This window comes from Cryptococcus depauperatus, chromosome 6, assembly GCF_001720195.1.
Source record: "Cryptococcus depauperatus CBS 7841 chromosome 6, complete sequence".
Lineage (NCBI taxonomy): Eukaryota > Fungi > Basidiomycota > Tremellomycetes > Tremellales > Cryptococcaceae > Cryptococcus > Cryptococcus depauperatus.
The window spans coordinates 202,488-214,707 of record NC_089473.1 but is presented as its reverse complement, the minus strand read 5'-3'; the positions used below and the strand labels follow the sequence as shown (position 1 = coordinate 214,707).

General features: G+C 48.1%; 3 protein-coding genes across 3 annotated transcripts; 2 read left to right on the top strand and 1 right to left on the bottom strand.

Moving 5' to 3' along the window:
- Nucleotides 1-60: 60 nt before the first annotated feature.
- On the top strand, nucleotides 61-4,718 carry L203_104811 (uncharacterized protein; the record flags this gene model as incomplete). Its single annotated transcript, XM_066214187.1, has 12 exons — nucleotides 61-357; nucleotides 404-474; nucleotides 527-2,333; nucleotides 2,421-3,049; nucleotides 3,095-3,162; nucleotides 3,219-3,352; nucleotides 3,398-3,685; nucleotides 3,728-3,855; nucleotides 3,906-4,201; nucleotides 4,247-4,329; nucleotides 4,468-4,487; nucleotides 4,694-4,718. The coding sequence occupies 12 exons, from the start codon at nucleotides 61-63 to the stop codon at nucleotides 4,716-4,718; spliced, it is 3,846 nt and encodes a 1,281-aa protein (XP_066070284.1).
- A 1,833-nt stretch (nucleotides 4,719-6,551) lies between these two features.
- Nucleotides 6,552-9,958, top strand: L203_104810 (uncharacterized protein; the record flags this gene model as incomplete). The annotated part of the gene is made up of 5 exons (XM_066214186.1): nucleotides 6,552-6,623; nucleotides 6,669-7,326; nucleotides 7,372-8,375; nucleotides 8,422-9,638; nucleotides 9,691-9,958. 5 exons carry the CDS (start codon nucleotides 6,552-6,554, stop codon nucleotides 9,956-9,958), a joined length of 3,219 nt encoding a protein of 1,072 aa, XP_066070283.1.
- Nucleotides 9,959-10,273: 315 nt separating this feature from the next.
- L203_104809 (uncharacterized protein) lies at nucleotides 10,274-11,614 on the bottom strand (the record flags this gene model as incomplete). Its single annotated transcript, XM_066214185.1, has 4 exons — nucleotides 10,274-10,380; nucleotides 10,430-10,513; nucleotides 10,887-10,967; nucleotides 11,023-11,614. 4 exons carry the CDS (start codon nucleotides 11,612-11,614, stop codon nucleotides 10,274-10,276), a joined length of 864 nt encoding a protein of 287 aa, XP_066070282.1.
- Nucleotides 11,615-12,220: the final 606 nt, after the last annotated feature.

Below are 12,220 nucleotides of genomic sequence, written 5' to 3'. Positions count from 1 at the left end.
TCTGTAGTAACTTTGAAACTTTTATCTTCTCTTCAACATCTCTACAAATGATTGTTGGCTATGGCTCGCCCACAAACACCCACAAATTTTGCGGGCGTACCATTGACACAGCTCCTCCAGTATGTTCCGAACGATACCGCTCAGCTCAGTCAGCATCCTCCAAAGTACTGGTTCGATCGAGCCTGCTACTACTCTGACAAGGCAAAACTTGCCGAAAAGAGGCAGTTTAAAGAAGAGGTTTTTGTCAACTACATGAGGTCTTGCAATTGCTATATCAACTGTATCTCACATCCCGACTACCCCGCTTTCAAGATTAGCAACCAGACTTGGGCAAACAGAGTTAAGGACTTTAAACCTGTACGCTTTTTTACCTGCGGAAGGCAGCAGCCACTGATTGACTTAGATTTATGAGACTTATGTGTCAAGAGGAAAGGCATTGAAGTCTGAGTTGCGCCAGGAAGAGACGGCCAGGTCGTAAATGCGAATACCTTGCGGTTGGTACATTCCGCTGACTTGTATGCTGCAGTCAAGCAAGACCACAAAATGTTCGGCAACAATCTGGTCCCGAGACTTCTTCGATAGGCAATCTCAAGGACCGAATGAACGCTTTGGCAGGACATGGTATGAGCATAGACACTGTTCAACCTAAACGGGCTAGTCGGGAGTTACCAGTTAAAGCTGCCAAGCCTGCTACATTAAGTACCGTGAACCAAACGGCAGGTAGAACAAGAAGTGAGAGTGTCAAAGGGTTGCCGACAACGACATCAACAAATAACGGAAAGCAATTTCAGACGACAGCTTCTTCTAAACCGTCAATTGAATTGTCACCTCTTTCTCCATCCTCTGCAACGCAGATCAATGGACAACCCGCGGGATTATCAACACGATCAAGAACATCAACCAACGAAAGACACGGTTTGTCAAGCTCTCTGGCGGCTTTAGGTGACTCTGGGGTCCCGCCACCAGGGCAATCTCTAACGCCACTATCAAACAATATACATATGAAAGCTGAGCAAACACACCCACCTTTGCCTCTCGCAGGAAACTCGGCATCTCCTTTATCTCAGCCTACTCATCGCTCACAGCTTGCTCTTGATCCTCTTCAGTCTCATTCAACAAATAGACTAGCAGAGTTTGAACGCTCTTTTCCATCTCTGTTGGAATTTGGTAAACAATGGGACTCCGAGCCTGATTATCTACCAAATCCTTACTCTCCAACAACAGGTGCAACACCAACAGCAAATGGAGATGGAAAATATGCTCCAAATTATCCTACAATATCTGAAGAAACTGCTTTGAATTTACCAAACTTGCCCTCAGTGCCTTTAACAAAACCCGGACTTCCGCAACCCCCCTCTCAACCAGAGCTCTTTTCTTTTCCAACGCCCGCCGAGCCTACCCCTACAGGACGAATTAGTCCTCCCAAAGCTGATGTTGGCACAGGTTTTGGCCTTCACCGACCAGCTAGTACGCCAAATATAACCAATTTAAGTCTTGATGATAGAGAAGCAGCAGAAAAAGAGCCTATGAGCAAGATGAATGACACGAAAATGGATTTCCCTATAGCTGTTCCTACTCCTCCTAGAGGAGAGCCTTCGTCTCTACCCGCTCGGGGCCTTCCAGTGCCACAACCTGTACCGTCTCAATCTCAACCTACTCAATGGGCTTCACAGCAGTCAGCATTGGGAAAAATGGAAAAACCAAAGTTTCCATTCTCAAATTCTGTTTCTCCACCTCAATTACGTGAATACTTTCTCAACCCATCTGTCTCAATGCTTTTTCTTGATGTTCGTAATCCTTCGGATTGGGAGAGAAATGGAGAGAGGAGATCTGTTGGAAAAGAGTATGAAGTTAGGACCGGAAAGAAGGTTGAGGTTGTAGGGGTTGATCCTACTATATTAGATCGACCCGATATGACGCCTTCAAAACTTGAGGACGCGCTTTCATTATCTCCTCCGGAACAACAAAAATATTTTTCACTTCGCCACACATACGATCTCATTGTCATTTATGATACCTCATCTTCCATGTGGCCATCACCCCCTCATCCGGTTGGACGAGCACCTCCTCTGGCAAGATTATGGGATATGTTTTTTATGGGCCATGATGATGGAAAGAGATTGAAAAGAAATCCTGTGTTGCTCATAGGTGGTTACGAAGGGTGGAGAGAGTTCATTAAGATGAGAAGTGAGAGACATGCACAGGCAAGAGGTAAAGCCAATGAAAAAAAACCGAGGGATGAGATATTGCCTCAGTCAGCAGAAACGAAAAGAACCAACAGAGACCTTCCGGTGTACCAGCCAGGCCAGTATTCAAAGACCATAACGGAAAACGTAAGTTGTCCCATTGATGAAGCGAAACGTCATGTACTAATTATCCGCCATCTTTCATCACACCTTATCTCATCATTGCCTCCAAAGTTTACTTCTGGTCCTCAGTCAATGATCGGAGAATCATCATATGGGCACACCCATTCACAGTCACAATCATACGCTCCTAATATTCCTCTGGCATACCAACATTCTCGTACAGGCTCAAGCTACTCCACGCACGGCGCCATCGCTGCTCTCCCCCAAGCATCCATACATCCTGGTCCCGGTGCAAGGAGAAGAAGTGACTATGTTGAACATAATGGCCAAGCTTACTCTGGAACTGCAACGCCTGTCACTTCTCCTCCCGCACCTTCGGCATCGTCAGGAGCATATTACACCTCCCCACCACCACCTTCCACAGCAGGCATTATCTCGTCAAGACAAAGCATAGACTATCCTCAAGCCCATGCGCTAGCTAAAGTGCCTGTACCCATGCCTCCGCCTGCAGCTGCTAGACCGATGGATAGAACTGATTATGCTTCAACACCCATGGTTCATTCTGGTTCTTTAAACAATGCACAGGGGCCAGGCGTTATCAGGAGCAATGCGGTGCGGGGATTAGACCGTGCAGCTAATGGATATGATGGGTACATCAAGAATGGGTTTAATGGAAATGATCGATGTGGGTATTGGCAAGACGTGGTTTTGGGTATAACGGGCTTGAAAAACCTTGGAAAGTGCGTTTTTGGAACGAAATATACCTCAGAGCTGATTGAGTCCAGTACGTGTTATATGAACTCCACAATACAGTGTTTAAGCGCGACGTATCCATTCTCGACATTTTTTCTTGGTGAGCTGTCCTAACTATAACGTTGAGTCGAGTAAACATTAACGCGCTTCATTCAGATGGAACATTTGCGAAATCAATAAACAAGGAAAATCCACTAGGAACAAAAGGTGAATTAGCAAAAGCATGGGCGGAGTTGTTGAGAGTGCTGTGGAGTGAAAAATATGAGTTTTTGTCACCCATCACATTTAGAGTGAGTCTATCACTCTGACGGGAAGTCATCTAAATGCACTGGTAGAAACAAATCACACATTTTGCGCCGCAATTCCTTGGCACAGACCAACATGATTCTCAAGAATTCCTCTCTTTTGTTCTTGACGGCCTACACGAAGATCTCAATCGTATCAAGCAAAAGCCTCCACCAGTCGAAATGACTCCTGAGAGAGAGCAGATGCTGGAGAAATTACCGCCCGAGGTCGCCAGCGAGAGCGAATGGAGTATTTATAGGCAGAGAAATGACAGTCTTATTGTGGACTTGTTCCAGGGACAATATAGGAATAGATTGGAGTGCCTGACATGTCACAAGGCAAGTTTTTTCGTTTTTACAAGTTACGGCTGACAGAAGCAGACTTCAACAACGTATGATACATTCATGTACATGTCTCTACCTGTACCGACAGGAAAGAGCAAAGCCGTTATACAGGAGCTTATCGATGAGTTTGTCAAGCCTGAAGTCATTGAAAAGGAAGATGCCTGGTGCGTCTCTATAACCTCCACATGTTGCACCCTCGCTGATCTTTTGGTAGGTATTGTCCGCGTTGTAAAGCTCCTCGACGAGCCTCCAAAACACTCACTATTGCTCGCCTGCCGCCCGTCCTCCTTATCCAGCTCAAGAGATTTACCACCAAGAACGGCATCTTTTGGGACAAGTCTGAGACACCAGTCATCTTTCCCGTCAAGAGCCTTGACTTGACCCGTTATGTCCCAGGGAGACAGAACAAGGGTAATGAAGACTTGCACGATCCACGGGCTCAGGTCGGACCGTTCAAGTATGATTTGTATGGGGTCAGTAATCATATGGGCACACTGAGTTCGGGACATTGTGAGTATATTTTATTTAAACCAACCCAAAGCTGAAAAAGCATAGACACAGCATTCGTGAAAAGCAAAGAAGGCTGGAAGTATTGTGAAGATAGCAAAGTGTCGCAGGCGAATGAAAGCCATGTTGTGGTGAGTGTTTAGGTGTTTTGCACTAGCGAGGATGTCGACTTGGCCTCCACCGTCATCCAACATGACCTTGCTTGTCCTCACACCTTTGATTCCTCCATACACAACGGATCTGATGCTGACGGATGGACCTCATGGTAGTCACGGCCTGCATACATTTTGTGAGTGACAATACTTTTTAGACTGTATATATGCGATTCCTTGGATCTTGTTTGGTTCCCTTTTTTTTTTAATTTCGTTAGGCCCCTTTGACGATCACTGTGATCCTGACACCAGAAAACAATGATCGATTCATGTTGGTACCATGTGATGACGTGGAACTAAGCATTATTATGGTTTGGAACGGAGGCTAATTTATTGTGTATAGGTTTTACAAACGAGTTTTGACTTGATTCCTTTTTCTTTTCATCCAGCATTCATCTCAAACACACATTTTTGCAACTTGTGCAGGGACATGTGATCGGTGTAGAGGGTACATCCAAAGAGATGGCGACAAGCGAGAGGAAATGGCTGAGCAACTAGCGCATCGCAGATTTCAAGTGGGTGCTGGACTTGGGAACAGTACAAACCAAGAGTCTAGCGGCGTCTACCTACCCATGAGAATATGAACGGGAGAAAGGAAATTATCAAAAGTCAAGGACAAGGCTCGGTTAGTCACGCAGTAGAGAGCCAAGCTGGTTAGCAAATCTAGATAGGCTGTATAGAATGCTTTGTGCAGAGAGCAAACACCACCTGGATACGCTGCCAGTCAGCATGGTTGCGCGTTGCCCAACTCTTAAGAAACCGTCCAGGACAGTTATCAGAGGATGAACGGTGTGGCTGGTTTCCCACATTCCTCATGACATGACCGTGGCTTCCCAGCTCCAGCCTCGTTTACCGTGTATACTCTGTATCTAGGGCTTGGGTTGGGAGCATGCGGTACAGGCCTTTGCCAAGGGTACTCCTCTAGGACCCATGGTGGCTGGAAGGTTCGCGAAAAAGAAATCCACCGCTCCCTTCGAGAGCGTGTCCTTGGTTCCTCCTATACTCTTTATCTGCTCGACTTGTTACTGTATAGATGGGTGCATGCTGCTGTCACTTTTCGGCAAAACCGCATACTCTAAAAGATTCCCCTATAATAGCCTAAATCGCCCTAGAAACTTCCAGATTTCTCCGTTTATTCCGCTTCTTTCTTACATCATCATTTTTTCTTCCGTAGCGGTTCCTACCGAATCTTCCTTTGCATTGTTTGTTTCGCTGATCCATTGTCCATCCTGCCACACGACGAGTCCAGCCCGTCTCGCAGACGACCTTTGGGCGTGGCAATAGCATCCTATGTGAATAGATCCAGAATACACCCTCGTTCGTGCGTTGCCCGGAAAGGACAGCGAGACAGGCGCGGCCATCTCGCCAATGTACCATGTCGAGAGAGTCGCAACGGTGTATTTCACTTGGAGTAGCTGTTTCGTAACGGGTGACATCACCCTGAATACCGGACGGGATGTAATTGAGATACTTTGACTAGAAGCAGATCGATGGCATGAGGTTGGCAAAAGGGACTCCACGGCATGCCTATCCAGGCTAGGCATGAGTGACGAGACCCGTCGGCCGTCCGATTGAATCCAGCACCACATGGAAGGGATACACAAGCGCTTGGATCAATCTAGTCACAACGACCATCATGTGGCATTACATAACAGCGGGACGGGCGGGGATCGCCGTCAGTCCGCAAATCATTTAGGTACACACGATTAAGCACATTTTACGCTACATTTCTTGTTTCTAGCGTCCGCTCGAGCCGTCATCCGTGCTCTCTAGACTGGAATTTCCCCACGGTTTTGCCACCGACCAGCTCCTTCCAGATATATAAAGAAGCCAACTTTTTCCCGGCGCCCAGAAGGAAAACTACTTTTCTTACAACCAGCATACTTCTCCCGACGCCACACGGCGAGTGCTTGGAAGCCCTCAGGTCCCGCCACGGTCATAGCCTCTTATTCCTCCATTTGTTTATTTTTTCCGTGCCGCCTTTAATCTACAACCATCACAAATTGGCCCCTGGATCCCCTTGGTCACCACGCTGTTGATCGTAACATTTCCCACACATACGTCTGATAGGCAACGGCCAATAGACACATCACATCAGCCGTTATTTATATTCTTTAGACCAACGCTCGGTGGCCCACACACACCGTGCTGAGGTATTTTATTAAGGCAGCCAACTCTTGTCTTCACCACATCCACCCATCATGGACGCCGGCACAGCCCACATTATGAGTTGGAGCGAGCCTACAAAAGGCCAGGTACCTCCGCCGCTAACGGTGAGTGGCCAGTGTGTTGTAGATGGCTGGTGCTGACGTCGGCAGGGGCCATCGCTGACCATCTCGCCTCTCCCGGCGCCGCACCCGCCGACGGTGTTTTTGTTTGGCGGAAAGTCGGTTCAGACACGCCATCTCACGGCGGAGATGTGGGCGATGGACCTCGGTACGCGGATTTGGGAGCGCGTCGATGCTGGAGACGGTCCGTCGCCTAGGTATTTTCACTCCATGGACGTATGGGAGAGCATGTTGGTGTGTTTTGGAGGAATGTCGGAATCCAATCCGATGGCCGTCCACAATGACATTTGGTTCTTTGACTGTTTGTCACGGAAATGGCTTCCGCAACCGTCGCCGTCGGAGCCCGTCGGGCTTGGACTACATTCAATGTCCCAGGATCCAGCGCTTTTGCCGTCGGCGCGGTACGCCCATCTTTCCGCGGTGTCGAGAGGTCAGCTCGTCGTCTCGGGCGGGCAACACTCTGACAATTCGTGGATATACGAGATCAATGTGTACGACTTGGAGAACCGGCTCTGGGTTTCCAAGACGGAACAGCCTCAAGCGAGTGGTATGTATAGCAAGGGGGCCTACAGGAGTGTGGCTACGAGCTCGAAGAAACGGGTGGTCGTTCCACACGCTAGGCAAGGAGCCGACGGAAAGTCGGCAAACACACATTCTTACTCTGTTGACGAGGAAGGAGGTGGTGGTGGTGAGTCTATCGGGTGCGCTTGGAAACTTGAGCTGATTGATCAAGACATTTGGTGCTACTCCAACTACGACTTTGCCAAAGTTCGTCGAGAACTAGATGTTATCGCTCCTGATGGAACGGAGAGCGTTCCCTCTGCAAAACACTCCTCTCCCCCCGACTTTGTCATTCGAGACGAGTCTCATCGCATGCGCGGGTCATCTCAGCCTCCCGGTCTTCGTTTCCCTACCGGTGGTATCGTTGGCAATCACTTTATCCTCTGTGGTCTCTATCTTGCCTCCGTTTCGGGCGCATTCTCCATTTGGGCGCTCAACCTCGACACTATGACATGGAAACATCTCGAACCGCAAGTATTGAGCAGCGGTAGTTGGAATCGTGCGCTTGTGTGGACAGACAAGGCAAAGGTGCTGGTATTCGGCAATTCTCAGTATGATCTTGCCAGCGATTATAGTCGTCGAGCTGTCAACCTTGACCACGTCGCTGTCATCTCTCTAGAGACCTTTGGTATCTACCAACCGCCCACTTTGGTCGTTCCTACTAAACTCCAGCAAGCTGGTTTGAGTATGCTCGATGAGAAGCTCGCCTCAGATTTCGAAGTCGTCTGTGATGACGGCAGGAGGGTCAAGTGTTCAAAGCGAATTCTCAGCGAGCGATGGCCTTGGTTTGCTGAACAAGAGCAAGAGCTTCGAGGCAAGGCTCAAGGCATCATCGCTGATGCTCCGTCGGTGGATATAAACGATACTCTCATGGGATCCTTTTCCCCGGCTCGTCTTACGCCTGGCACTCTCACTATGTCTGAACCGTTCCCAGTTTGTGTCGCTCTTGTCCAATACTTTTACACTTTGTCTCTTGCTACGCCTCTTCAAAACCGAGCCCCTGTGCTTTCTGCCCTGCTTTTCATGGCAAAACAGTACAAAATTGAAAGGTTGAACAAACTTGTTGTGCATGTACTCCACGAGAGATTGGATCATAGCAACGCAGTAGGGATCTACGAAATTGCTACCCTTGCCGGTGAACAGTGTCTGCAAGTCCGAGCCCTCAATATGATTCATGTCAGTGGTTTTCATTTCTCAAGAATGTTTATTGACAGCGTTGCAGGGTACCAAGACATCTTCATCGAGAAGAGATCGACAAGGACCTGTTCCGTCTCTTGCTAGTGAAGGCACTGCCAACGGTACTACGCAGAGCGACGCCTCTCGGTCTGCTCCAGGTGCTGCTAGTACTCCTACTACAAATGTCCCTTTCGGTGCCACCAGGCCTGGCGCTGTTGATGATGCTCCCCATCGTCGCACCCGTGTTGACTCATTGACTGTCCCAGAAGAGATTGTCAAAGCATTGCCCCGAGTGGAGCCTTTGCAGAACGACGATGACAAGGTCAACGCTCTGCTTGCTGCCTTGGACGTTTCTTCAAGAAGGCCAGAAAGCATCAGCCAAGAACCACCAATCAAACACCAAAATTCAAGCAAACCCCTTTCTTCCACTCACTCTGCTCAAAGCGCGACAGCTTCTCCAGCAATACCACAAAGACACCATTCGCGTCTTCCCCCTATCGCTCCTCCTCCTCGGACTCGACCACCTTCATTTCCTCGAACCCCTGAATTTGCCCTACCTGCCGAAAGACCTTCCTTTAATCGTCCATCAAGTCCTACCAACTCGGACGTCACCAGCAACTATCCGCCTACGCCATCTGAATCTCTTAGAGAATCATGGATTTTACCCCAACATCGAGAATGGTCTTTCTCTACGGGTTTGGGCGGTACCCTTCTAGATAGCAGGTCAAGCTCAAGTTCCGGCATCATAGGTCTTCCCTCTTTGCCAGAGGACGATGCCATACCCTCTCAAAGGCTTAGCACTCCCCGAAACAACTATAATGCCTTCGCTGATCCCTACAGCAACAACCTCAAGCTGACTTTGCCCTCATCAGAGGTGACTGGTTTACTTCCTCCCGCGAGTCTTAGGGAGGGTCTGCAGCAGATTCGGATGGATTCCCCGACAATGTCGCAAAGCAGCTATGACTTTGGTGCCTCGTCTATGTATGGCTCGCCCATTTCTGGAAGACCTTCCACCGCTACTTCCGTGGGCTTTGGCACTAATCTTTCGGCCAAGAACAACCGACACTTTTCTATTGCCACACAATCATCTGGTGCATCCAATCCTCTGTCTCCCACAGGCACCGATTGGAGCGAAGATACTGGTCAAATGTTGAAACAACAGACAATGGCTTACTTGCAGAGTGGATTTGATTGTGGTAGCAGCATCAGTAGCGGATCAACAGGCACTAGTAGCAAGAAGGCAGTTAAAGCCGAGGCCAAGGCGTGAGTTATCACCTTTTTGCATTTTAGAACGATGCTCATTGCAGACCTACAGAATCAAAGCTGCTGAAAAGTATGCGAAAAAGGCAGAGGCACAATCGCGTTTCGAAGCTCTCCGAGCCGAACAACAGAAAAAGATGGCATTGTCCAAGGCAGAAGCGCAGCGCAAGGCTGATATTGCTGCGGCAAAAGAAAAGGAAGAAATGGACAGAAGAGCCAAGCAACAAAGGGAACAGCCAAAGAGTAAATGGGGAAAATTGACGTCTGGTTTCAAGGAAGCAGTCCTTTTCCCTGAAGGTGGATCAAACAGTACAATGTTTTAGAAACAACTCGCATATTGACTGGGAGATTGAGTGGGCTTGGTGTAGAGAAAGGAAGAAAAGCTGTTTTCGTTGCTGGGCAGAAATATCGAAATCTATTGTATGTAATACTCATACTTTTTTTTACCATAATGTTCTTGCTTGGGGTTTTGGGATTCATCTTGTCATAATACTTTCTTGATAAATTGGTAGTCAAGTCATGTTTGTTCAACATTGTCATTCTCTGCTATATATATGCAAAGGCGTACGAGATACATAACACAATGGACACCACCGCTAATTCGGGCCAGCGATCGCTAAATCACCTCGTCACAATCATCATGAGGTATAGTCAAAGATGACCAAGAGTGCAATCGCACCAACCAAAAGTGGATAAAACGCATTCTCCAAGTTTGCAAGACCTCCAAATGGGCTGGGAGACATTGCTAAACTACTTATCAGCAACCAGACTCGACAGTACTCTCAATGACTTACCAGATGGTGGAGCAGCAACCGCTACTGGTTGGACAGGTGGAGCTACAGGCCGAACACCTGGCGTTTGGTAGTGTACATTCCCGCCTGCTTGTTGATACATAAGATTGTATCCATTCCCCCGGGGTTCACGTATGATAGCATTCCCATAGTTTCCATACGATGGTGCGTATTGGTAATGGACAGGTGGTTGGTGTTGGTATTGGTGTTGGTATTGAGCAGCACCGGCAGCAGCGTATTGCACGTATTGTGGTTGTTGCAATGGGACGTAACCATACGCATAAGCGTATATCGGCGCGCAATACCATGGTTGCCATATAGTGCATTGGTACGCGTTAGACGTTGTAGTAAAAATTTGACCATTTGCAACGTAGTTTTGTTGAGGATAAGAGTAAGAATAATATGGAGTTGCTCCGTGAGTGTAAGCGTAAAGGGATGAAGACAAGGAAAGGGGACTTACCAGGCTGAGGCTGACCGTCGGATACTTGAATCTGAAGTCCAGGGCGCTGATATTGAACCGTTCGTGATCGAGGGTAGCGTTCTACGTCCATCAGTTATATTTCGTTGACAGAAACAAGAAGCGACGTTAAACTCACGGGCTTGAGGGTATATATATTCTTGCCTCGCAGCTCTCGCTGGAGAAGGTCCGTTAGCATACCAACTCCATCCACCGCCTCCTTCTGGTGTGGCAAAGCCACCTTGTCCTCCCATCTGCGCTGGAACACCTCCGCCGCCATTGTAGGTTACAACACGAGGAGCTGCAGGTGGGTATTGGGGAGGAGCAGCGTTCTGGATGACTTGTTGTACCTGGACTTGGGGTTGGGCAACAGCTTGCATCGGTGCTGGCTGTTGCTGCTGACACCAAGGTACCATCCCGCTCACTACACCGACACATCCTGGTGCACCTGCCAGCCCGTTCCACAAGCCTCCTCCTAAACTCGGCCATTGTGTCCACTGTGAAACACCTGGAAACACTCCTCCACCTGTCAGGCCTAATGGTCCTTGAAGGATGATTAATACAAGACAGCAAAAAAGAAAGAACGACATCCAGGCGTTAGCGGTTATGTGTGGGTAAGGCTGGGGTGACGAAGGCTTAGGAACTGAAGATGAACTTGAAGAGCCGGAAGAACCGGATGAAGAGGAGCTTGAGCCTGAGGGTTTGGAGGAAGAAGATGATGATGATGGCATGGTCGTAAGTGTGAATGGAAGTGTCAGAAAAGTCGAAATAAAGCCCAGGAAGGCGATGAGTATAAGGATAATAGATAGAGGATGAAGAAAAGAAGACACCCCTTGTTGTGGTTGCGGAGTAGATAGATGAATGATTTGAGTATGAGTCGGAATGGCTGCCAAGGTTTGAGTCAAGGTTGATTGAGCCACGTTGGATGTATGAGACAGGATTGCGACTGGAAAAGATCAGGAGCTGTGTTGTAGGTTGAAAATAGGGATGGCGTCTGATAATATCTTGGTATCTGACGTATGGGTGTCCAACACGACAGCTGATACTCGTTTGATTTTTGAGAGTTAGTTGATTTTCGATAAATTCATATGCTAGCTATTGCCAAGGGCGTAAGCAGTTGTGGATAACTGTGGAAAGAGAATGGGAAAAAAACAGCGATTGTTACGATGGGGGGAATTCACTGGTCAGGCGCATCTATAGAGTCAGATATACCGATATGACACAGTTGATCCAGTGAATGGTAGTCCCAAGAGCTGTCTACAAGTATGAAAGGTTGTATGTGAGATGGTCATCCTTTTTATCTTGAGTCAAAGGATATGTGAGACAACCCATGGTTT